Source organism: Aulonocara stuartgranti (genome assembly GCF_965226115.1).
Source record: "Aulonocara stuartgranti genome assembly, chromosome: 14".
Lineage (NCBI taxonomy): Eukaryota > Metazoa > Chordata > Actinopteri > Cichliformes > Cichlidae > Aulonocara > Aulonocara stuartgranti.
Window position 1 is genome coordinate 942,918 of NC_138950.1, and position 27,356 is coordinate 970,273.

Here is a 27,356-nt window from a genome sequence, read left to right on the forward strand (position 1 = left end):
CACTGGTGCACTCCGAGCGCGCGCAGCCGTTTGTTGTTTTAATTGCTGCGGCGTCGAAGCGAGCATAAAACGTGTTCAGCTCATCAGCCAGTGAAGCATCTGCATTCATCATTGAAGAAGCTGGTCGTTTATAGTCCGTTATAGTCCGCAGTCCTTTCCACAGGCTCCTAGAGTCGCACTGTCGTAGCTGTGACTCTAGTTTTTCCCCGTAGCTCCGCTTTGCCTTTCGGACCGCGCTGCGCACGTTGTAGGACGCAGCCTTGTATAGGTCCATATTACCGGAGACAAGCCCTTCATTGTAGGCATCGGTGCGTGATCTCAGAGCGTCGCGGATGTTTTTATCCACCCACGGCTTCTGGTTGGGAAACGTTCGGATGATAGTTCTTTCTGCTGTGTCGTCCGCTAGTTTCCCGATAAATCCCACAACCGCTTCCGTAAACATGTTGATGTCATCAGAGCTGCGCCGAAACATGTCCCAGTCTGCGTCATCCAGTGCGTCCTGCAGCGCGGCCACCGATTGGTCCGTCCAGCGAGCGACCTCCCTCCTGATTGGCGGTTGCTGCTTTAGCCTTTGTTTGTAAGCAGGCATGAGGAAGATGGCGGCATGGTCCGATTTTCCAAATGCCGGCAGGGGCTGAGCCTTGTAACAGTTCTTGAACGGGGTGTAGCAGTGGTCTAATGTCCTCGTGCCCCGGGTGGGGCAGTTGATGTGCTGGTGAAGGTTGTGAAATGTCCGTTTGAGATTCACTCTGTCAAAATCTCCCATAACAATGAGTGCGGCATCTCGGTGAAGTGTTTGTTGATGTGTGAGAGCCTCATGTAGCTCACATAAGGCAGTGTCCGAGTCCGCGTGAGGCGGAATGTAAACAGTGCAGGCAACGACCGCAGTGAATTCCCGAGGGAGATAGAAAGGGCGACACTTAACGATCAAAAGCTCCAGATTGGGCGAGCAAGAGCGTGTGAGTGGGGAGATGTTTGTGCTGTCGCACCATCTGTTGTTCACCATCAAACACACTCCACCACCTCTTTTCTTCCCCGACTCCATTGTCCTGTCCATGCGGTAAACCGAAAAGAACCCCGTCGGCTGCACGGCGTGGTCTGGTATCGCTGGGTTCAGCCAAGTCTCGGTGAAGCAGAGGAGGTTGCAGTCCCGAATGTCTCTCTGGAACTTGATTCTGGCTCTGAGGTCATCAAGCTTGTTCTCGATGGATTGAACATTGGCTAGCAGGATACTGGGCATGGGTGCGCGGTGTGCGCGAGCCCGTAGCCTGTTCCTGATGCCGGCTCTTTTACCTCGAGGCCGTCGCTTAGGGTCGCGTCCTTTGTTCTCTCTCAGGATCTCCTTTGGCCAGTTTGGGTCCGGAGTTAAACATGGTGAAATGTTCGTGTACTGCAGACCAATAGAAACCAAAGTGTCTCTACTGTAGCGGATTCGTGTGTTTTGCATGATGCCCATGCAAGATTATCGCAGATATAGCAAAAAGTGACGAAAAACTGCAAAAAGTGGAGAAGTTAGGGCAGAGCATCCAGCACGGCAGCCGACCTCATCGGCGCCATTTTAAGTTTTTCAGGCCCCTCTTCTGTGGAACCAGCTTCAGTTTGGATTCAGGAGACAGACACTATCTCTACTTTCAAGATTAGGCTTCAAACTAAAGAGCAATATGTGTAATTTGTGATGACTGAATAAAACTTAAATCATTTGGCCTAGTAGCTGCCTACCAATGACACTGCTTTAAATATAATTGCATTTGAGCTACAAATCGAAAGTAAAATGTAATTCTGCTTTTGTTTTCAGGCACATAGTTACAACAAATTTTTATTCATAAAAAAATAAATTATTCAAACATTGTGTTTGATGATAGCAGCAAAATGAAATGATCACAGTGATTTCTTAAACAAGATGTGACACGCTTCAAAGTCTTAAACTCGGAAAATTCAGGAAAAGAAAAAATATTTTTTTAAAAACTGAGGTCACATATTTAATGACTAAAGTACCGATGTATATTTTAGCAAAGAATTACAGGTTAAAGTTTGCATTTGTTTCAGTTTTGTTCAGATTTAGTCTGTAAGCAGGTGTCTTTATGGTAGCTGACATGAGAGCAAATGATCAAAGGATTTAAACAATAAATTAATAGTGAGTTATGATAAATAAAGCGATAATAAGAGATGACTTTATTCTCATAAACTGTCAACAGTAAATTGAGCATGAGCCAGCAGCCCACAACCCTCTTACTCTCATTTCCTCTTTACTAATGCACTGCCTTGTCTAAGTTTCAACATCAAGCACCTGCATTTTACAAAGATTAGACCTTTATATATGATCCGGATTTTGGTCAGACTCAGTCCATAAAGTAAAGGATTACAGAGCGGTGGGCATATGAGCCAATATAATGATAAAAAAATACGCACCATATTTGGGACGTGTTTCATGTTGGATCTACTTTGTGCAGTTTCGAAGAAGGAACCACATGAAAAGTTGAGCAGAGAAGCGAGGTGAGGCGTGCAGGTGCTGACGGCTTTCTGTCGCGTCTGTTTGGATCCAGAAAAACAGACTTTGAGGATCCTCATGTAGGTGTAGAGAATCAGAGTGACAGAGGATATGGTTATGAAAATAGCACCAAGTATTCCATAGATGTTATTGACTGTGGTGTCAGAACAGGCCAGTTTAACAACAGAATAGTTGTCACAGTACACTTTGTTAATGATGTTCCCACACAGCTGCAGAGGAGCACTCAGAGAAATCAAAAGAGTGATTCCAAGAAATGAGGAAAACCACGTTAGAACAATGAGCATGGATACCTTGCATGGACTCATACGTGTGTGATATTGAAGAGGAAAACATATTGCAAGATATCTGTCATAAGACATGACGGCTAAGTTACTGAGCTGCAAATTTGCATAAGAGTACACACAGAAGATCTGCAGGAAGCAGAGAGGAGCAGAAACAGTGTGAACATCAGAGAGGATCTGAACCAGGAGGAACGGAAACAGCCCTGTACTACCATACAGCTCATTCACAAACAGGCTGCACAGAAACATGTACATAGGTTCATGTAAGCTTCTGTTCACACAGATAACCACAATCAGCAGGACATTGACAGTAACAATAACAATATATAAAAATGCAACAACTGTGAAATATAAATATTTCAAAGCCCCGCTGTCGAGGTAGGCAGTGAGTGTGAAATATGAAACCTGTGAAGAGTTCATCATGATCCTCTTTTTGTTTTTACCATACATCACTTAAACTGTGCACAAACGGAGCTACATTTAAGGATGAGAATCACCCATCAGCGGCCTGATTGTAAGTCCCTCCCAACTGCACTGAATCACTTCTTGTTTTATCCTTTTCACTGCAGCAGTATGACGTCATCATCAGGGGACACACCGGAGAGATTTTAAACTAGTGGTTTCGAAAACACAAATGGGCCTTCAGAAAAATGTATATTTGTCTTTTGTTAGAATAGAATAGAATAAAATAGAATAGAATTGAATAGTACTTCATTATCTTGGTTGCCCCATGCCAACTGTGTCATGGTCCGCGGCCCGGCGTCCGGGGTGCTGCTGGGATGTCCACGCCCACGAGCGTGGCTGCTAACCCCACACCTGCATCCCATCCCAGGCGATCACCAGGTGGACTATTTAATCCTGCCCTACCTGCTGCTCCACGCCAGTCCGTAGTCGCCTCTCAGCGATCACAACTTGGCGTGTTTTTGTTTTCGAGCCACCTGCCTGTCCACCTGTCCGCCTGAGATTTGGTTCACATTCAGCTTCGCCGTCTCGACCCCTTTTGGAGCTCCACCCCCCTCTGGTTCACTCGGCCCGGCTATCACCGTGAGACGCACACTCCACCTTCCCTCGTATGCTGCCTTTTTTCCGCACCCCAGTAATCTGTCTCTCTTTTTGTTTTACAGCCTCTCACAGCCCCGCTCTCGGCGTTCCCTGTGCGGTCCCTCGGTTTCTTCTGGTTTCATACGTTGTTTTTCTGGCTACCCTCACGGGACACCTTTAGTTGCAATAAAAATTACTTTCTTTATTCGCTCCTACCCTAGTGTGTGTGTTCTGCTACTGGGTCCTGCCTGCGCTCGGAACTTCGGTTCATGACAGTACGGACTGGCCAGTATGGACCCAGCAGATCCACTCCGCTCCGCTATTAATAAACAGGGCGCTATCCTCGGTCGCCACGATCAGCAGCTCCAGTCTCTCCAAGACCGTTGTCAAGAGCTCAGTGACACTCAGAATAAATTACAAACTAGGCCGTCCGACCCCGTGCACCGCGGCGTGTCGCCTCCGCCGCTGGAACCCTTCCACGGGGAGCTGGACCTGTGTGGGGGGTTCCTTTTCCAGTGCTCCTTGTTTTTCAGTCGCACGCCTCACGCGTTCCCCACGGATACTGCTAAGATCTCCCACTTCGTGGGATTGTTACGGGGGCGTGCTCTAGCATGGGCTGAAGCCTACTTAAATTCTCACCCCATTCGTGATTGCGATTACGATGACTTCCTGGAGGAGTTCCAGGCTACGTTTTCCCCTCCGGTATCAGAGGACGATGCCGCGCAGAAGTTGCTGGGGCTCCGTCAGGGGCGGCGCAGTATTGCGGAGTACCTAGTTGAATTCCGTACTCGAGCGGTCGCCGTGGGTTGGCCCGATTCGGCTCTTCGTGGGTTTTTTTTACGGTCGTTAAATGACCAGATGAAGGACCAACTAGCTTTTCACGAGGAGACCAGATCCTTTGATGAATTGGCCTCCCTCTCCCGTAGGATTGACAGACGCTTGCGGGAGAGGGATGCCGAGCGGCGGTCTAAGCCTATGGGCTCCGTATTGCGCCCCGGGTTTCGCGTTTCTCCGCCCCCGCCCCCAGCTGCGTGTGCGCGCTCTCCGTCGCCGCCCCCGCCTGAACCCATGCAGATCGGACGCTCTCGGCTTTCTCCGGAGGAGAGGGAACGCCGATTTCGGGCTGGAGAATGTCTGTACTGTGGGAGGCCCGGTCACCGCATCGCTGCTTGCCCGGTCCGCCCAAACGACCCGGCCCACCGGTGAGTCCGGGGATACGGGTGGGCAGCACTCTAAGCACTACTAGACCCCGATTGTTACTGTCCGTTACTATCGTGACTTCTAATCAGACTTTTACATGCCCCGCGTTAGTGGACTCCGGGGCGGAACAGAACCTTATGGATGAGAAGCTGGCTAAGAGGCTAGCTGTGTCTCTTACTCCACTCGAACCGCCCATCCCTGCGTCTACATTAAACAACCAAGTGTTTGCATACATAACTCACCAAACCGCGCCTGTACGGTTAATCACATCAGGTAACCACCAAGAGCAGCTGTCCTTTTTCACTTTTCCTGCTCCTGACACCCCGCTTATCCTAGGCTACCCCTGGTTACAGAGACATAACCCACACATAGATTGGGCCGGAAAAAGTATCGCGAGCTGGAGTGTGTTTTGTCTGGCGAACTGCCTGAGGTCAGCCGTTCCCTCCGCCTCAACGGAACGGAGGCCCGCCCCGCCACCCGCGCCGGACCTCTCTTCCGTGCCCCCCGACTATCATGATCTCCAGCAGGTGTTCAGTAAAGATGAGGCGCTCTCACTCCCGCCTCACCGTCCATATGACTGTGCTATCGATCTGCTCCCGGGTGCATCGCTGCCCTCTAGCAGATTATACAACCTGTCTCGCCCCGAAAGAGAAACCATGGAGAATTACATCCAGGAGTCGCTAACTGCAGGATGTATTAGGCCGTCATCCTCTCCCGTGGCTGCGGGTTTTTTCTTCGTGGGAAAGAAAGACGGGACGCTCCGCCCGTGCATCGATTACAGGGGGCTGAATGACGTCACCGTCAAAAACAAATATCCCCTCCCACTCATTAGTTCTATTTTTAACTCACTCCAGGGAGCTACGGTCTTCACCAAACTAGATCTGTGGAACGCCTACCACCTGGTACGGATACGTGAAGGCGACGAGTGGAAGACCGCCTTCAATACCCCACTAGGGCATTTTGAATATCTAGTGATGCCGTTCAGGTTAACGAACGCCCCGGCGGTTTTTCAAGCCCTAGTCAACGACGTGTTACGGGATTTCCTGAACGTGTTTGTTTTTGTTTACCTGGATGATATTTTGATTTTCTCCAAGACGCTCGAGGACCATCGCATCCATGTGAGGAGCGTGCTACAACGGCTGCTCGAAAATAGACTGTACGTAAAAGCGGAAAAGTGTGAGTTCCACGCCTCATCCATTTCCTTCTTGGGCTACATCCTCGCTGGTGGGCAGGTGAAGACCGACCCGGTGAAGATCAAAGCAATATTGGAATGGCCGGTTCCGGAGACACGAAAGAAGCTTCAGAGCTTCTTGGGGTTTGCGAATTTTTATCGCCGTTTCATTCGAAACTACAGCCAGGTGGCCGCGCCTCTCACCCAACTCACCTCACCCAAGGTGTCTTTCACATGGTCCCCTGAGGCCCACGCAGCCTTCGCTAAATTGAAGCGATTATTCACGTCCACACCCATTCTGACCCATCCTGACTCTTCTAAACAGTTTGTTGTTGAGGTCGACGCATCTGATGCGGGAGTCGGGGCGGTTCTTTCCCAGCGGTCTGGGCCCCTGAACAAACTCCGGCCGTGCGCCTTTTTCTCGCGCCGACTCACCCCCGCGGAGAGGAATTACGACATCGGCGACAGGGAACTCCTAGCGGTAAAACTCGCATTGGAGGAATGGCGTCACTGGCTGGAGGGGACCGAACAGCCCTTCGTTATATGGACGGATCATAAAAATCTACTGTACCTTAGAACCGCCAAGAGGTTAAATCCCCGTCAAGCTCGCTGGTCCCTATTCTTCGCCCGCTTCAACTTCACACTCTCCTATCGTCCCGGGTCACGAAACATCAAACCCGATGCGCTCTCCCGTCTGTATTCCCCCGACAGCGAGGCGCCCCCCCCCCGCCACCATCCTGCCTGCCTCCTGCGTGGTGGGTGCTCTCACCTGGGAGATTGAGGAGACCATTCGCCAAGCGCTCCCGGGGGACCCTGACCCAGGGACTGGACCGCCAGGACGGCGCTTCGTTCCCGCCGCCGCCCGGGGAGCAGTCATCCACTGGATCCACACAGCACGATTCGCGTGCCACCCGGGCGTGAGCAGAACGGCGCGCCTCCTCAGCAGACACTTCTGGTGGAAATCGCTACTACGGGACGTGAGGGACTACGTGTCTGCCTGTGCCATCTGCGCTCGTAATAAATCATCCACGAAACATCCCATGGGCCAGCTCCACCCACTCACTACTCCCCACCGGCCCTGGTCTCACATCTCGCTCGACTTTGTTATCGGTCTCCCCACCTCTTCTGGAAAATGTGTCATCCTCACCGTTGTGGATCGGTTTTCTAAGGCCGCCCACTTCGTCCCGCTAGCCAAGCTGCCCTCGGCTGCTGAGACTGCCCAAGCGTTAGTCACGGAAGTCTTCAGGCTCCACGGAATTCCCCTGGACATTGTCTCCGATCGCGGTCCCCAGTTCACCTCACAAGTGTGGAGGACCTTCTGCTCCATTCTCGGCGCCAAGGTCAGTTTGAGTTCCGGTTTCCACCCGCAATCCAATGGGCAAACTGAACGCCTTAATCAGGAGCTGGAGACTATGCTGAGGTGCGTAGCCAGTCAAAACCCCTCCTCCTGGGTTACTTACCTGCCCTGGGTGGAGTACGCCCACAATACTCACACCTCGTCCTCCACCGGCTTCTCTCCTTTCGAAGCGTCCCTCGGGTATCAGCCTCCGCTCTTCCCGGAAGAGGACCTGTCCCTCTCCGTCCCGTCGGCCCCTCATCACCTCCGGCGCTGCCAACGTGTGTGGCGCTGCGCTCGCCGCGCCCTCCTGCGCGCAAAGGAACGACAGGCGCACTACGCCGATCGTCGCCGCGCCCCAGCCCCTGACTACCAGCTGGGACAGAAGGTTTGGTTGGCTGCTGGGAACATCCCGCTCCGGGGCACGTCCCGCAAACTGGCTCCCCGTTTCATCGGGCCGTACGAAGTGGACCGAGTCATCAACCCGGTGGCAGTCAGGCTCCGGCTTCCGGCCTCTCGGCGTGTGCATCCCACGTTCCATGTATCTCAACTTAAGCCGGTCCGCCTCAGCCCCCTGTGCCCTCCTTCCGAGCCCCCTCCTCCCGCCCGGCTCGTCGGCGGCCATCCGGCCTATGCGGTCCGGCGGATCCTGGATGCGCGCCGGCGCGGCTGGCAGTATCTTGTGGATTGGGAGGGGTATGGCCCCGAGGACCGCCTCTGGGTCCCGCGCTCCTTCATTCTGGACCCTCGTCTCATCTCTGCTTTCCGTGCTTCTCTCCGCAGGCGGGGTCCCGGCCGGTCGCCTGGGGGCGACCCTTGAGGGGGGGGTACTGTCATGGTCCGCGGCCCGGTGTCCGGGGTGCTGCTGGGATGTCCACGCCCACGAGCGTGGCTGCTAACCACACACCTGCATCCCATCCCAGGCGATCACCAGGTGGACTATTTAATCCTGCCCTACCTGCTGCTCCACGCCAGTCCGTAGTCGCCTCTCAGCGATCACAACTCGGCGTGTTTTTGTTTTCGAGCCACCTGCCTGTCCACCTGTCTGCCTGAGATTTGGTTCACATTCAGCTTCGCCGTCTCGACCCCTTTTGGAGCTCCACCCCCCTCTGGTTCACTCGGCCCGGCTATCACCGTGAGACGCACACTCCACCTTCCCTCGTATGCTGCCTTTTTTCCGCACCCCAGTAATCTGTCTCTCTTTTTGTTTTACAGCCTCTCACAGCCCCGCTCTCGGCGTTCCCCGTGCGGTCCCTCGGTTTCTTCTGGTTTCATACATTGTTTTTCTGGCTACCCTCACGGGACACCTTTAGTTGCAATAAAAATTACTTTCTTTATTCGCTCCTACCCTAGTGTGTGTGTTCTGCTACTGGGTCCTGCCTGCGCTCGGAACTTCAGTTCATGACAAACTGAGACAGGAGGATCAGGTGATGACCTCCAGGGGTGTCAGAGGGCAGCCAATGATGTTTTTGGCAGTGTTAATGACCCTCTGTGCAGCCTTCCTGCTCTCAGTCGTGGCCCCTGAGGAGAGCACGCTCTCCACTGAGGAGCAGTAGAAGGCCAGCAGCAGCTTCTGGTCCAGGGTATTCGTCCTCAGGACACAGAGGAGGTACAGCTGCCGCTGGGTCTTCTTTTCCAGGGCGATGCTGTTGTGGGTCCAGGTGAGATCAGCTGAGATGTGGGTGCCCAGAAAGTGGAGCTTCTGAACCTCAAGTTTTGTGGTTTTCCACAGGCGATCAGCTTTGCAGCACATTTGCCTAAAGCTGCGGATAGCTTCTGTGAACCAGGGCAGGGATTAAGCACTACTGCCTTTTCTGATTTAAGAGGAGCCACTTTATCTAGAATTTTTTGACATTGCGAGTTGAAGGAGGCCACATATATCTATATCATCGGTTTCAGATAAATTATGGCCTCCGCTGTGTGTTGGGCAAAGTCTAGTCTAAGAGAGTAAGAAAATGAGAAGCAGCGTGACATGAACTGTCAGCAACATGGAAATTAAAATCCCCCAGCAGAAGGATTCTTTCCAGCTTGATGGTTGAGGATAGAAAGTCCACAAACTCCACTAAGAAACTCCTGGCTAGTCCCGGTGGCCTATAGATTAAGATCACATAGAAGGGATAAGTCCTATTGAGCTCCATCATCTGAATTTCAAAAGAGTTAAAGGAAGGGGGTTTTCACCAGACAACAGAAAAAGGAGTTTCTAGCAATAACTTCCAGCCCACCTCCACGTACTGAAAGGTGCAGTGTGGTTAGACAATTACAGTCTGCTGGGCACAGTTCACTAAAATGAACACGTTCCATATTCTGCTGCCAAGGTTCGGTTAGGAACATAAAATACAAGTTATTCCGAATAAAAAGGTCTCAGTTTTTTGCGCTATTGGGGGTCTGGGGACCCAGAACCGGTCAGTATCTGGTGTGACCACCATTCGCCTCATGCAGTGCAACACATCGTCGCATGGAGTCTATCAGATTGTCAATTGTGGCCTGTGGAATGTTGGTCCACTCCACTTCAATGGCTGTGCGAGGTTGTTGGATATTCGTGGGAACTGGTACACGCTGTCGTATACGCCGGTCAAGCACATCCCGAACATGCTCAATGGGTGACATGTCCGGTGAGTATGCTGGCCATGCAAGAACTGGGACATTCTCAGCTGCCATCTGCCCTGAACAATGTGAACCATGATTCATCCGTGAAGCGCACACCTCTCCAACGTGCCAGACGCCATCGAATGTGAGCATTTGCCCACACAAGTCTGTTACGGCGACGAGCTGGAGTCAGGTCAAGGCACCGATGAGGACGACGGGCATGCAGTTGAGCGTCCCTCAGACGGTTTCTGACAGTTTGTGCAGAAATTGTTTGGTTGTGCAAACCAATTGTTCCAGCAGCTGTCTGGGTGGCTGGTCTCAGACGATCTTGGAGGTGAACCTGCTGGATGTGGAGGTCCTGGGCTGGTGTGGTTACACGAGGTCTGCGGTTGTGAGGCCGGTTGGATGTGCTGCCATATTCTCTGAAACGCCTGTGGAGACGGCTTATGGTTGAGAAATGAACATTCAATGCACGGGCGACAGATCTGGTTGACATTCCTGCTGTCAGCATGCCAATTGCAAGCTCCCTCATTGCTTGTGGCATCTGTGGCATTTTGCTGTGAGACAAAACTGCACATTCCAGGGTGGCCTTTTGTTGTGGGCAGTCTGAGGTACACCTGTGCACTACTCATGATGTCAGATCAGCATCCTGATGTGGCACACCTGTGAGGTGGGATGGATTATCTCAATATAGCAGATGTGCCCACTACCACACATTTGGACTGATTTGTGACCACTGTTTGGGAGGGATGGTTATATTGTGTATCTGGAATGAATTTTAGGTCTCTACGTCCATCCCATGGGGAATGGGAGCAAAAACAAAAGTGTTGCGTTTATATTTTTGTTCAGTGTATAATCCCCCAACAGCTTGTGTTAGAACAAATGACCAGACATCCTCCAGCTTCTGTCTCTTGAGGGGCACCAGGCAGGGATGCCCACTCTCCCCTTCACTGTTTGCAATTTTTATTGAACCACTAGCAGCAGCAATTAGACAGAATTCAGTAATTAAGGACATAAAATCAGCCTTTATGCGGATGATGTGTTACTCTTTCTCCAAAATTCACAAACCAATATCTCTGGGGTGATTGAATTGATAAACTCTTTTGCAAGAATATCAGATTACTCAATTAACTGGTCAAAATCTACAGTTCTACCGATTAATTGCTCCCTCCATAATTCCTCTTCTACACCACTGCAATCGGGAAATATAAAATATTTAGGTATTAATGTTTCTCCCAAGCTTGCAGATCTAACTCAATTAAACCATATCCCACTTTTAAAGAAGGTAGAAGATGATCTGGCTAGATGGAAATGTCTACCCATATCACTCATGGGAAGGGTTGCCGCTATAAAAATGATGGTCTTACCAAAAATAAATTATTTATTCTCAATGATCCCAACTAAACCGCCACAAGATTGGTTCAGATCTCTAGATTCATGTATGTCCAAATTCCTTTGGAAAAAGAAACCCCCACGTATAAGCTTAAAAACACTACAAAAGACCAAGGATAAAGGAGGATTAGAACTGCCTAACTTTCAGCACTACTTCTTAGCCAACAGGCTTCAGTTTATCTCAGGATGGCTAAAACATACCCTCTTAGATGAACCTTGGCTAGATGTAGAACAAGCACTCTGCAATAATCTAGAGATCTCAGACCTACCATTTATCAGCTCAAACATCCAACGACATGAATGCTTTAAAAGCATCAACATCAGCTCTTCTCTGACAGCATGGTGGGAGTTTCTAAAATTGACGGCGTCTTCATTAATCCCATGCAAACGTACACCTATCTGGAACAACCCTGACATATTACAAAACAATAATATGATAAACTTTTCAGATTGGAGTTGCAAAGGAATCAAATATTTAGAACATATACTAGAAGGAACAGAATTTATTTCATTTGACGGACTAGTTACACAATATGGGATCAACAAGAAAAGATTTTTAGAATATCAACAAATTAAATCCATAGTAAAAAAGAAATTTAAACCGGGTCAAGTTGAACTACAAACACCACCAAGTGTGGTTCAATTTCTTACTCTTAAAACCCCCAAATTACTATCCAAAATATACAGAATGCTTTCTAAAACAGATGAATCAATATCACTTCCTATTGCAAAATGGGAAGCGGATTTATCAGTTAACTTAGACCTAAACTTCTGGTCTCAGATTTGCTTAAAAACCTTTCATCTAATTAGAAATCCCAGTCTTCAATTAATTCAATACAAAATATTACATAGAGTGCACTATACAGGTCATCGGATGTTCAAGATGGGCTTTACGTCTACCAACAACTGCTCACACTGCCAAACCAATTCACCGGACAATTATATCCACGCTCTTTGGTTCTGTCCACCAGTTCAGAAGTTTTGGCGCGAGATATGTGAAGACTTATCGAAGTGTCTGAAATGTAACATTCCAACTTCCCCCTTAGTGTGTTTGTTGGGCAGCTTAGATAATGTCACTTCAGAAAAGAATATCGCCCATATGGTCTTCACTGCCCTATGCATAGCCAAGAAAACTGTCCTCATGAACTGGAAAAATAAAAATAATCTTAATTCTAACCAATATAGAAATTATCTATTAGATTACATTAGTCTTGATACAGCCTCTGCCACCACATCAGATCAATTGCTCTGGGCTCCTTTGATCAGCTCCATCACCTAGTGGGGGTGGGGTGGGGGGGGGGTCATAGTTTGGTCCCGCCTTCACTGTTGTGATTGGTGTGGGGGTAGGGACAGGCTTAGGGCGTCGGGGGGTTCCCCGGAGGCATCTTCCTTGCGGGGCTCAACCCGGGGTAGCGGTCATGTCCGGTTAGGGGCTCTGTTGGTTCTCAGGTGACTGTTTCCTCGCGGCTGCATGCAGCGGGACTAGGGGAGGGTCTGTGCTGACGGACGTGGGTTACTGACCTGGTAGCCTGGCTGCCCCTGGGTGGGTCCGGGATGGGCGTGAGGTTCTGGGGGCGCTCCGTCTCTGGGCTGGGGCCCTGGCCGGGCCTCGGGGCCTTGGGTCCTGGTTTGTGTGTTGCTGGGGTTGTGGGCGGGTGGGTGCATGGGGGCCCAGCCCTGGAGCAGGATGCCGCCGGTGCATCGAGCCACCTGGGGGGCTCTTCAACTGGTGGGGAAGATTGTCACATCTTGCAGGAGCTTTCCTCTCCTCAGGGGCGCCCTCTGCAGGAGGGGGAGATACAGGAGAGGTGGAGGAAGATCTCAGCATGGGTGTTTATTGTCTTATGTAGTCTGGAAGATGAGTGGATGGTGGGGTGGGTGCAGTTTTCTCTGTGGTGGGGTCGGGTGGACTGTCCCGGGCTCTGTGGGGCCGGGAGGCGCTGCTGCACTGGGCCCCGGTCTGGATGGGCCTGGGCCCCCTTTCCCTGGCGGGTAACTCAGACACGGTAACTTCGGTCACTCAGACACAGCTGGCTGCCGGCGGAGCTCACGGGCGCGTCACTGCAACTCCCCCTGGCTTCTGCTCCGCGGCTGCTGAGTGAGCCCTCATCTGGGACTTTCCTCAGCTCTTTCTGGGACAGTGGCGCGGCTGCCCCTCTGTTGGTCTTCCTTGGTCTCTTGTGTTCTGGGGGCCTCTGGATGTCTGGAGTTTTGATCTCCTCCATACCTGCTTCATACCCTGGAGGACGGGGCTGTGGCCCCCCCACACCCTCTAGCAGATTATTACATGAAGGAACCTTTTAAAAAAACAAGCGCGTCCATGCTCACAGGTGTACACACGGGTGATCACACCCACAAACTACACCCTTTTTGGCTCCTACCTCAAAGCACACTGTGTTCTGTTGATCTTATGTGCTGCACAATAATGTTTAATATTTAGTATTTACTGTCATATTCCCATATATCATTGTGATGTTGTTTATTCTATTACTCTTGTTCTCTTCTGCTTGCTTTCTTTTTTCTTTCTCAGCAGGTGACCCAGGTGATTGATATATGCATTTTTTTTCTCTGCTCATTCTGTTGGTTTTTGTCTTTTGCCCTTCTCCCCCGTCCCTCTTCTCAGCTGTTTCTCTTTCCCTCTTTCTTTCTCCCCTTCTTTCCCCCAGTCAAGTCTGTCCCGTATTCAGTAAGTGAAAATAAAATAAACAATAAAAGGTGAATCAAATGGACCATTACGGCAAGGCTGGGATGGTCAATTTGGTAAAGTAAATCCGTTGGGCATCTTTCTTTGCCTTTAGACAATAATTCTGATGCAAAAGAGCCAAACGGGACAGGCAAAAAAAAAAAAAAAAAAAAAGAATGTTTTCATTAATCAAGTTCGTGATTAAAGGTGAGCCTTTGTTAAGGTTGTTTAGGTCCTAAAAATAAATCTAAAGACAGAGGCAAGCAAAGCCCACAATCCAAAAGAAACAGAGAAGACTAAGAATTCCAGGAATAATGAAGGTAGTCACAATCAAGTTAATTACAAATCGGGAACACAAGAGAGGCAGGAATAATATAATGAATATAAATCAGAATCCAGAGAACCAGAATTGGAGATAAAATATCTGAATTTCAGGAGTGAGACCATGCCTCCAAACAAGTGCCTTCCGGTTCTTATCTATATGATCCCCCTAGGAAGCTGTTCGTTCTCCCACGTACACCTTTTGAGAAGGTTTTTAACACAGCTTATCTCACAAGAGTAACATTATTTGGTAAATGGTAAATGGCCTGTATTTATATAGCGCTTTTCTAGTCCCTAAGGACCCCAAAGCGCTTTACATATCCAGTCATCCACCCTTCCATTTGCTTTGCTCAGCTCTGCTTCATCGCATCCCTTTCAGGCAGTCCAAGAATATCGAACACAATGAATGTCATTGCGGTGCTTCAGGGAGTGCTGAATGCTGCAGACCATCGAGGGAAACTTTCGAGCAGTTTTCTCGCCGCACAACAATCCAGTCTGCTTCGTTGATCCATCTAGTCATCTCCTTTCTGCTAAATCCATTTATGAAGTAACTCCAGCTGCTCACCACCTCCACGAAGTTCAGCAAGATCAACCACCAGCAAAGCTCACAGCTCCACTCACATTGCTCGGAAACAGGCCCACTGGCCGGGCCAGTTAGCCGAAAAGCCAACGGATGCCAACACAGGACCCAGAAGCCACGCTGTACCCACGCTTACGTAAGGTCTCCAGAGTAGCTCGGTTTCAACTGCTTCTTAACCTACTTAACCAAATGTAAATCTAAAGTCTTCTTCATGCAGAAGCAAATGAAAGCTCCAATTGAAAAAGCTACTGCGTACTTTTTAGCTCCACCCACTCGTCAGTGCCAGGTAGCAGGGACAAGCTCAGTTCTGTGCACCTGCCTCCTAGCTTTTCCACCACCATCCAATGCTTGAAGATGATCCTGATATCACAAATGGTCAAAATGATTCCTTTGAGATGCTCTAATGTCTTCTGAGTGTTTTGCACAACTTCATTCAAAACACTGAAGTTATAGTGAAACAGAATCAGCGGAGAGGTCAGGTGACTAGTTAAATGGCGTGTTGAGACCAAATGTAAAGGCAAGTTTTCTTTCACGGCGCCATCCATCTTCATCCGCTTTATCCGAGGCCGGGTCGCGGGGACAGCAGCCTAAGCAAAGAGGCCCAGACCTCTCTCTCCCCAGCCACCTCCTCCAGCTTATCCGGGGGAATACCAAGGCGTTCCCAGGCCAGCCGAGAGATATAATCTCTCCAGCGTGTCCTGGGTCTGCCTGGAACACCTCACCCAGGAGGCGCCCAGGGGGCATCCTTGTCAGATGCCCAAACCACCTCAGCTGGCTCCTTTCGATGTGGAGCAGCAGCTGCTCTACTCTGAGCCCCTCCCGGATGGCCGACCTTCTCACCCTATCTCTAAGGGAGAGGCCAGCCACCCTTCGGAGGAAGCTCATTTCTGCCGCTTGTATCCGCAATCTCGTTCTTTCGGTCACTACCCACAGCTCGTGGCCATAGGTGAGGGTAGGGACGTAGATCGACCGGCAAATTGAGAGCTTCGCTTTTACACTCAGCTCCCTCTTCACCACGATGGACCGGTGCAGCGTCCGCATTACTGCAGCTGCAGCCCCAATCCGTCTGTCGATCTCCGGCTCCCTTTCATGGCGCCATTTCGAATAAAGTCTATACAATAAATATTCAAATGTCGTGATGTAAACACCTTCAGTGACTTGTGTGAATTCATTTTTGTTCCTTCATAAATGAGTACAGCTGATTGTTTGACTTTTCCTAGTCTCACATGTGTTTGATCTAATTATTTATTGAATTGTAGTTTACACATTGATTTCTTGTGATCATATGAAGTCTCTGAGGAGGTGAATTGAGCACTCATAGCTTAAAAGATTGGGCGACCTGATAATTTTTCCACCTGTGTTTTCATGAAGGATTTTTTTTCTGACCCTTGGGGCATTCTTTCAGTCATGAGGTCAGTGTGCCACAGTGGGCGTGTTTTCAGAACAGAGTTTATGAAGAAGCAGAAGCAGAACTTTAGCTCAGTGGGGAGTGATTCAGGGGTCTGAGTACAATGTCATAACCCACGTTGCCTAAGCACTCTGTTGAATGGTAAGCGCTGGACATTTACCATGATGGATTATCATCAGTGAAATTCTTCCCCAACTGTTTCATGTCTGTTGCTTTGTTGGAGTTTCACTGTTTTGAAAACCTGTGGTTATATGATGTGATGATAAATAATATGGATCCTGCAAACAGTATTACCTTTGTTTTTTGAATGGAGAGGAGGATGACGGTAAACTCATCTCAGAGTTCATTCTTGGTGTTCAGTGCCTATTTTGACAGCGGGCATTTGAAATATTTATTTTTTGTGATCGTTATGTCTTTATATTTTTTAATCATTACTGCCAATGTCCTGCTGATTGTGGTTATCTGTGTGAACAGAAGCTTACATGAACCTATGTACATGTTTCTGTGCAGCCTGTTTGTGAATGAGCTGTATGGTAGTACAGGGCTGTTTCCGTTCCTCCTGCTTCAGATCCTCTCTGATGTTCACACTGTTTCTGCTCCTCTCTGCTTCCTGCAGATCTTCTGTGTGCACACATATGGAACTGCAGAGCTTGCTAACTTAGCCGTCATGTCTTATGACAGATATCTTGCAATATGTTTTCCTCTTCAATATCACACACGTATGAGTCCATGCAAGGTATCCATGCTCATTGTTCTAACGTGGTTTTCCTCATTTCTTGTAATCACTGTTTTGATTTCTCTGAGTGCTCCTCTGCAGCTGTGTGGGAACATCATTAACAAAGTGTACTGTGACAACTACTCCATTGTTAAACTGGCCTGTTCTGACACCACAGTCAATAACATCTATGGACTCATTTCCACTCCTCTCGTTATCCTATGCCCTGTATCTCTGATTCTCTACACCTACATGAGGATCCTTAAAATCTGTTTTTCTGGATCCAAACAGACCCGACAGAAAGCCGTCAGCACCTGCACGCCTCACCTCGCTTCTCTGCTCAACTTCTCTTTCGGCTGCTTTTTTGAAATTCTGCAGAGCAGGTTTAACATGAACAGTGTACCCAGCATGCTGAGGATATTTTTATCATTATACTTTCTAACATGTCAACCTGTATTCAACCCTTTAATGTATGGACTGACCCTGTCCAAAATCTCTCTCACCTGCAAAAAACTACTCTGTGCTGACATGTAACACCCTGTTATTATATCCGTGCTAATAGTAAAACTAACTGCAGCAAATCTTGATGTATGAACAGATTTCATGAACTGAACACAGTAAAACCTTTGATGTCTTCATAGTTAAAAAATGAAACAAAACAAAAAGAGGCAAAATTCTGCAGGTGCGCTACAAATAAGGGTTTTAATATGTGGTACAGTAACTCTGGTAATCTGTTTCATTTTGAACTGTTACAGTGAGTGATGTTTAGTGGTGCAAAGGATCAAAAGTCTCATAGTTTGGATTGGATCACGTTTTTTTCGTCACTGATCGGATCAATTTTCAGATCAGCAGAAAAAAAAAGAAGACAAAAATGTAATTCGCCATTTTCTTATTTAAGTATTTTTTGCCTATTAAAAAACATTCAACTCAAGACTCATTTCACGCAATTATATAAAAACAAATTAAGATGCAATATAGGGCAGTACAGTGCTGCTGAGGTCCTTGGGATGGGAGGTCTTTGGTACCGGTACCACACAGGAGGTCTTCCACAGCTGTGGTACTTTCCCCAGTGACAGGCTCAGGTTGAAGGGATAACCTAGGATGCCACACAGTTCATCTGCGCAGCACCTCAGGAGCCTGGAGCTGACGCCATCTGGACCTGCAGCCTTCCTCACCTTGATCTTGCGAAGCTCGTTCCTCGCTTGAAGTGCTGAGATAGTAAGAGTGGATTTTGGGGGAGTGGTGTGTATGTTGGAGTCCACAGAAGCCGGGGGTGAGTGTAATGGCTGGGAGCTGGGAGGTGTGAAGTCCTGAGATGAAGGACAGGACGTCCCTGAAGATGAAGGAGATTGCAGCAGGGGGGGACGATGCTGTGGGAGGGGTGGGTGTTTGATCAAACCTTTTAAAATATTTATTTAGGTCATTCACCCACCCCAAGTCTCCTGCAGCCTGGGGGGTTGGTTTTTGTCCTGAATTGTCTTCAGGCTGTTCCAAACCCCTCTGATGTTGTCCTGTTGCAGCTGCTCTTCCATCTTCCTGCTGTAGTTTTCCTTCCCTTGCCTTATCTTCCATTTCAGCTTCTTCTGAACAACTCTCAGCTCCTGTTTGTCTCCAGATCTAAAGACTCTTATTCTCCTTGAGGAGAGCCTTAATTTCAGGATTTATCCATGGCTTGTTGTTAGAAAAACACCGTACCTTTTTGATGGGTACGGTGTTGTCCACACAGAAGTTCATGTAATCCGTAATGCAGTCTGTGATGCTGCTGAGGTCATCCTCCAGGGGGCTGCAGAGGTTGTCCCACACAGTAGAGCGGAAACAGTCCCTCAGGGCCTCTTCAGTCTCTGCCAACCATTTCCTTACTGTGCGTTTCACAACTGGTTCTCTGTGTACTAGAGGTTTATACACAGGCTGGAGATGAACCAGATTGTGATCAGAGCCCCCCAGGGGAGGAAGAGGTGATGAGCTGTATGCCTCCTTGGTGTTGGCAATGTTTTATTGTCTCTGGTGTGGCAGGTAACATACTGGGTGAAGGTGGGGAGAGTGGAGGACAGGGAGATGTGATTAAAGTCCCCAGAGATCAGGAAAAGGGCCTGAGGGTGCTGTGTTTGGAGTCTGCTGGTTACAGTGTGCAGGACCTCACAGGCTGCTGCAGCGTTAGCAGAGGGCGGGACATACACAGCTATTAGCTATGAAAACTCTCGCGGTACGGTCTCATGCTAACCGCTAGCAGCTCAATGTCCTTACAGCATAGCGTCTCTTTGATAGATAAATGACCAGAGTTACACCATCTATCGTTCACAAACACAGCCAGACCCCCTCCTCTCTTCTTACCACTCTCCGTTGTTCTGTCGGCCTGGATCAGATGAAAACCATCCATGTTTACGTGTGAGTCCGGAGTTAGCGCAGTTAGCCACGACTCTGTGAAGCACATCAGGCTGCACTCCCTGTAGCTCCTCTGATGTCGGGTAAGGGCTGCCAGTTCATCTACTTTATTGGGGAGAGATCTCACATTCCCCATAATAACAGATGGAATCGCTGGCCGGTACCTCCTAACTTTACTGCGACGCCCGATCCCGGCCCGAGTACCGCGTCTTTTCCTCCTCACCTCACGGGGGATGTTAGCTTGCTCGGCGGTAGGCAGGGCAGCGGAGGCTCCGAGGGCTAACAGCTGCTGTAAACAATGGGAGGTCGGACCTCCACGCGCTCTCCGGACAAAGACGCTGTAAAAAATGTAATAACGAACACCATTGTCCATAGAATTCTGAGCTCCATTGTGGGGGACAGCAGTCCACAATAGAAAAACAAAAACAATAAACACAAACAACAAAGAAACATATATTAAAGAGAAAAAGAAGGATTTGTTCAGGTCGGAGCTGCTGATACTGGCTGCCAGCTCGGAGCAGCACCGGAAGTGTCTTTAAGGTCATTAACATAAGATGGGGCCTGATTATTTAAATCCTGTGAGGAGCAGGATTTTGAATTCAATTCTGGATTTAACAGGAAGCCAGCAGAGACAAACTGATACAGACCAGAAAGGATACAAAAAAGTATCACTAGTTGTCAAAACCCGGGGCACAGGAGTCCAAAACAAAACACAATGGCAGGCTCCATGCCACGATGGCGATGGAGACAAAGCATCCTCAGGCAGCTTGGCAGGTGGTCAGCGGCAGCATGGGCAAAGATCCTTGAATGACTTGGCAGGTGGTTGGCCGCGGCCTGGGTGAAGACAGTTTGGCAGGCGCAAATGGTGCAGGATGTGGCTTGGCAAGTGCAGGCAGTGCAGGATGTGGCATGGCAGGCACAAGACGTGCAGGACTCGGTGTGGCAGGCTTGGCAAGTACAGAACCAGATGACACTAAGACCTCTCGCTGAGACATGGCTGGGCCAGATGACATGAAAACCTCTGGCTCGCAAAAGGCTCTGATTGCTCTGGCTGGGGCTTTGCAGCGCTTGCAGGCACAGAAACTAGTTGGACAATAACCTCCCCAAAACCCAACAGTTACAGGTGCAGAAGGGGACTGGGTCTCAGCTACCCTCACCCTGGGACCTGGCACAGGTGCAGGCACCCGGCACAGGTGCAGAAACCCACTGAACCCAAGCCACCCCCACCCGTGGAACTAGTCCGGGTGCTAAGGCGGACTGGGTCTTGGCTAACCTCACCCTGGAAGCTGGCACAGGAAAAAGAGATGGCTTAGTATTGGCCTCATGTTTGACCCATACAAACATCAGTCTTTGAAGAGGTTAGCTCAGCGAGAGAAAACACAGACTACAGAAAAATTTGCTGTAGGTAGCTAGACATAGTGCTTGGAGCAGCCGGCACAACACTTTTACAGGCAGGTTCAAAACACAGCACACAAAGAGCAGATTCAAAGTCTTTAGACTGACAAACATAAGGATCAGTCTCTGATTGACAGCCAGTCTAATCCTAAGGGAAATCCCAGAATGTGGCAGACAAGTCATGATTCTGAGTCCTGCTTGACAAACTCAGGAGCAGAGAGTTCAGTACTGTCACTTGCCGGTTTGTCTGGGAACTTAGCCTATATCTGTCATGGCACAGGCCGTCAGAAACAGGATGGACCCATGGGGCACGTTAAAAACACAGACACTGGAATTGATCGATGGTCAAAGAGACCGTAACAGAGGAGAGTGGTATCAGCGTGGGGTTTAAACGGTCTGCAAGATTATCCAATGACACTGATTCCCAGTAGCTTACTTGTCTGCCGGCACATGTAGTAAATTTGGAGAAGGTCTGGTTGAGTTTGAGGTATTCCAATCCGTGAAGAAGTCCAATTGCAAGTGCAGAGAGGCAAGCAGGTGAGAAGAATGGAGTCTATACCGGAGTGAGGGTGGAGAATACAGCAGTAAAAGTCCAGTGACCGAGTGGAAGGAGAAATGTAGATGGTGAAGTGAGTAATCCATGGACACAACTAAGCACAAGAGAAACAAGGTAAGTACAAGCATGAGATTCAATGAAGTACATGAGTTGGCTGAACTAACGCTGGGTAGCTGATGATATGGCAAAGAGTTGTTGTGTGTGCTGGTCTTAAATACTGTAGCTCCTAATCAGCCCCAGATGCAGCTCCCAGGAAAAAAACTAGGTCGACTCTGCCCAGAGGAGCAGAAACATGACACCAATATTTGGTGAGGAATGCAGCACATTTGCCGACCAATGAGCACCTCTAGAGTGGGGAGAGCTCATTCAAAAGAAAGCAGTCCTACATATTTATTTGATATGTGCATTGAAGGACATATCCTGGTCAAAAATGACTCCAAGATTCACAGTGTTACTGGAGACCAAGGTCATGCCATCCAGAGTAAGATTTCTTTAGATACCATATTTCTAAGATGTTTAGGGCTGCTTCTAAATTCAGTTTGATCTGAATTAAGAAACAGAAAGTTAGCGGCAATCCAGGTCTTTATGTCTTTAGGACATTCCTGCAGTTTAACTAATTGGTATGTGTCATCTGGCTTCATGGATAAATAAAGTTGATCCACTGGTGACTAATCTTGTTAAACTCTCACTCCCGTCTCTTACCCCACTGATTGCTAATATCGTACACTCCTCTCTTATATCGGGTTCTGTTCCTTCTTCTCTTAAAACTGCAATAATAACCCCAATACTGAAAAAGAATGGTTCAAATCCCTCCAATCTAAATAATTTCAGGCCAATTTCAAATTTGCCTTTCTTAGCCAAAATTCTGGAAAAGATAGTGGCTGCACAGGTTCATCGTCATCCCACTGGAAATTACTCGTACGAGCAGTTTCAGTCCGGCTTCCGTTCATGTCACAGTACAGAAACATCTCTAGTAAAAATCACTAATGATCTTCTGCTTGCAGCTGACTCTGGACTCATCTCCATCCTCATTCTCCTTGACCTTACAGCAGCTTTTGACACTATCTTCCACTGCATCCTTTTTCACAGGTTGGCATCTATTGGCATCAATGGTACAGCACTCACCTGGTTTACCTCTTATCTCTCTGGCCGCTCACAGTTTGTTCAGTTACTCCCTCACAGATCAGTATCTACTCCAGTTAATTCTGGTGTACCCCAAGGCTCTGTCCTGGGTCCTTTACTTTTTATCATCTATCTCCTACCCCTTGGTAATATTTTTAGGAAGCATAACATCCAGTTTCACTGCTACGCAGATGACACCCAGCTCTACCTATCCTCCAAACCCACAGCTACTCTCCCACCCACATCCATTTCTGACTGTTTAAGTGAAATCAAGGTCTGGTTTACTCACAACTTTCTTAAACTTAATGGCAATAAAACAGAGTTAATTTTAATAGGCACCAAATCAAAACTGACCACAGTCCCAACCAGAAATTTTTCGTTATCCATTGATAACTCTGATGTCACACCCTCCCCTCAGGTTAAGAGTCTTGGATTCATCCTCGACAGCACTCTGTCCTTCACAGCACATATAAATGATATCACTCAGTCTTCCTACTTTCATCTCCGTAATATTAATCGTCTTCATCCCTCACTCACTGCAAGCAGTACCGCCATACTCGTCAATGCTCTTGTCATCTCGTTTAGATTACTGTAATTCTCTTCTCTATGGTTTACCTCATAAATCCCTCCATAAATTGCAGTTAGTTCAAAATAAAGATGCTCGTATTATTTCCAGAATTAGATCCACTGAATATATAACAGCTGTTCTTAAACAGCTCCATTGGCTTCCGATTCACCTCCGTGTCAATTTCAACATCCCGCTTCTCACTTTCAAAGCGCTTCATAACCTCGCTCCTCCATATTTATCTGATCTTCTACATACATTCTCGTTTGGCTCTCGGCGAAGGCAGTCGCACTTTTCTCCTCTTCTCCTTCCCCTTATCTTCCCTGCTTAGCCTCTTGTGTCTTTGTCTTGTCTCATGTGTATTTCACTTCCCTGGAACACTCTCTCACAGTCTGTTTCTAAAACCTAAAAGAGAATTATGGATTTGATCAACTGGTCTCTGAATGCTATTGACACCCTTTTCTCAACGAGAAGTCTGGGCTCGGGAGAGCCTGAGTGCCCTGGAGGGACTTTCCCTGCCGGGTACACGATGGACGGGTGGCAGAACTGGAGGGTCGTGTGCATGGCGGGACTGTCGATCGAGGACGCTGAAGATATCTACCTATTCGGAACCATGATAACAGGGTTCTTGCTGATCGGAGCTGGCTTGGCCCTGGCTTATCGGAGAATTAAGAAAGCGGAACCGGCTGTTCAAATCCCCACAAGACTGCCCGCTGGGATTGAAACGATGGGACGAGGTGCGGCTTCTCAGAAAGGACACACTGAATGCAGCATGGTTAAGAGCTTGGAGGCGCTAACGGCTGCAGTGAATACTCAGAATAACACCTCTGAGCGTATATTGGATTACATCAGGGAAGAATCCACTCGGAACAACACCTCTGGGTGGAAGCTGGATTACATCGCGGATCAGTTGGCTGCGGTTGTGAGGTCTCAGAATCTGCTCTCTGAGCAAAAGAGTGAAAAGACCACGGAATTGAAGGTAAATAACATCATGGAGAAACTCGCAAGGCAAGGCAAGTTTATTTGTATAGCACAATTCAACAAGGTGAGTCAAAGTGCTTTACAGAGACATTAGAAACAAAAACAAATAAAAAGCATGATTTAAAATTGATTAAAACAAGCAAACAAACAAACAAACAAACAAACAAACAAAAAAGTATATAAAATCAAAACAGATAAAATCAGAACAGTAGATAAAATCAGTAGTTAAAATGTAAGTTCTGAAATTTAAGCTTAAATTTCAAAACTTCAAAGCAGCTATCCAACGGGAGATTGAGAGACCAGTGTCGGTGTCGGAGTGTTAAAAACAGCTTGAAATTCTCCTGAGTTGTCACAAAAGAAAAATCACCATCATAATGCGGCTACCCCTTCGGCGCCAGCTGCGGTCTCAAGGCCGGAGCTGAACAAAACTCCCTGATAACGACTGTGTTGATTCTGTTCCTTCCCATTCCATGCAAGGCCACCTGGGTTGGCTGGTAGACTGTTTACTTAGCCTGATAGGGCGGAGGACACTGTCTCAGCTGAACTCTGGACACACACACACATACATTTACACTGATAAGCACTCACACATCCCCCCTCCCCTTCCAACGCCTTCGATGCTTGTTGCCTCCTGGGAACACGAGGCGGGTCTGGGCCCGCGCTGGAGAGTCGGCGCAGTGGCAGGATGGCTGCTGTGTTGCCTGGGATTACTCCTTATCCCCTACCCAACCCTGTTGCTGGTCACGCGCTCTATAATGTTGTGCTGTGGACATTTATGTGCTTTCTGTGCAGAAGAGTTTTTTTGTTTCCTGTTCTCATGCTGTCCTCTATAGCCCAGCATGAGCAGAGGGCTCTTTTTTTCCTCTTGTACTTTCCCATTGCAGTGTACATTTCAGTGGTTTTCTGTAATGCAACCGTTCTCTGACTTATATCCTCATGTGATGTCTGTGTTGTGTGTGTAAGGTCGGGGGGCGGGTTCATTCCACTGCAGGGAAACCTGCCACTGCATGTGGCGAATAAAATTTGAACTTGAACTTGAACTACATACTCACCTGCTCGTGCACTTCACTCTTCTTCAGCTTCTCTTCTGTCTGTTCCACCTGCTTGCCTGACTACCACGGGACTCAAAGCCTTTACACTCTCTCACCTCTTTTAAATCACATCTCAAAACCCATGTATTCAGAATTGTGCTTATTTTTTTTTTGGTTGCCATTGTTATATTGTATTGCTGCTATTGTTCTTGTGCTATGGTAAGGTGACCTTCAGGGTCTTAAAGGCACCTATAAATAAAATGTATTATTATCATTATTAATATTATTATTATTTTTATTATGCTATTCCTTCTTATGATACTGCCTTGGGGAAAAATGCATAATGTAAACAGAATTGGTCCTAGCGTGAAATGCATGGCACTCCAACCCTCTGTTCCCCTCCTCAATTGGATATGTTTAGCCTGTCTACTCTAGCTTGTTAATAGCTTGCTCCCATAAAACAACTGTTCAGGGTCATTTTAACATTCATATAGATACTAAAAATGACACCCTCAACAAGGCATTTAATCTATTATTAGACTTAACTGGCTTCCATCAAAATGTAAAAGAATCCACCCAATCCACACCCTGCCACGTACCTGACCTAGGGCAGGGAGCCATCCTGCCAGAGGTTCTGTTGCTCAGCCAGCCGGCACCCTCTTCCCAGAGGAAACGGCGCTCCCACCATTGGCACCCTATGCCTCATACTGTGATTTAACTCTGACACAGTCCTTTTACTGGTTTTTCGAGATTACTATCACCTTGGCAACTGTTAAGATTCGTTCGATTTGGGTAAGAGAAGAAAGCAGGCAGGAAAGTGAACCCCTTGTTCACTTTAGTTTTTAAGGGGTGCCCGAAGTCCCCCGGGTACCACCCGAACTTTAACCTGGCCGTGCGTCCACGATCAGGGGTCGCCGTCACACGCTGAGCAACTGCGCCCTTAGGGGCCACGCCCCCGTCCTAAGAAAATTTACTCAAGTGTATTATAAGCGTCACTGCGGGGTCTTCGCCCCCAGTTATTTCGACGCCCGAAACCGCGTTTCTGCTGGTCAAACAAACCAAATACCCTGAACTACTGTTTGTCTGGCTGGCCTCAACCCACATCAAAATAAACACGCTTATTTACTTAAAACATAACCTCTTAACTCAATATTCGCCCCCAAAATAAACAGCAATACATTTAATCAATCCAATATTCCCCAAAGTTTTAACACTAATTACCCCAAAATCACTATGAACAGACATAAGAAGACAGATATCTTGCAATATGTTTTCCTCTTCAATATCACACACGAATGAGTCCATGCAAGGTATCCATGCTCATTGTTCTAACGTGGTTTTCCTCATTTCTTGGAATCACTCTTTTGATTTCTCTGAGTGCTCCTCTGCAGCTGTGTGGGAACATCATTAACAAAGTGTACTGTGACAACTATTCTGTTGTTAAACTGGCCTGTTCTGACACCACAGTCAATAACATCTGTGGACTTATTTCCACTTCTCTCACCACAATATCGGCTGTCTCTCTGATTCTCTACACCTACATGAGGATCCTGAAAGTCTGTTTTTCTGGATCCAAACAGACGCGACAGAAAGCCATCAGCACCTGCACGCCTCACCTCGCTTCTCTGCTCAACTATTCATGCAGTGCCTTTTTTGAAATTGCACAAAGCAGACTTAACATGAAACATGTCCCAAATATGGTGCGTATTTTTTTATCATTATATTGGCTCATATGCCCACCGCTCTGTAATCCTTTACTTTATGGACTGAGTCTGACCAAAATCCGGATCATATATAAAGGTCTAATCTTAAGTAAAGTCTAAATGCTTGATGTTAGAACTTGGACCAGTCAGTGCAACAGCAGAGAGGAAATGTGGAGAGGATCCAGGCTCCTTCTGTCTTCTGTATATGCTCATGCTCTGTGTTTGAAAACAGTTTACTATTAGCCTATAAAATAATTTTAGAACGTAAAACTATGTTTCAAATACTTTCATTTTTGCTTTGTTTATTCTCTTTTTCTCATTTTTCTCAAAAATTTAAGTTAAAAATAAAATAACTGTACAACAAAATACACAAATACACAATATAGAACATATATAAG

At 47.8% G+C, this 27,356-nt stretch overlaps 2 protein-coding genes across 2 annotated transcripts; one reads left to right on the forward strand and one right to left on the reverse strand.

Annotated features, from left to right (window-relative positions):
- Positions 1-2,235: 2,235 nt before the first annotated feature.
- LOC309686942 (olfactory receptor 11A1-like) lies at positions 2,236-3,213 on the reverse strand (the record flags this gene model as incomplete). Its single annotated transcript, XM_082501615.1, has 1 exon — positions 2,236-3,213. One exon carries the CDS (start codon positions 3,211-3,213, stop codon positions 2,236-2,238), a length of 978 nt encoding a protein of 325 aa, XP_082357741.1.
- Positions 3,214-16,917: 13,704 nt separating this feature from the next.
- Positions 16,918-27,078, forward strand: LOC309686943 (olfactory receptor 52D1-like; the record flags this gene model as incomplete). Its single annotated transcript, XM_082501616.1, has 2 exons — positions 16,918-17,430; positions 26,755-27,078. The coding sequence occupies 2 exons, from the start codon at positions 16,918-16,920 to the stop codon at positions 27,076-27,078; spliced, it is 837 nt and encodes a 278-aa protein (XP_082357742.1).
- Between the last annotated feature and the right edge of the window lie 278 nt (positions 27,079-27,356).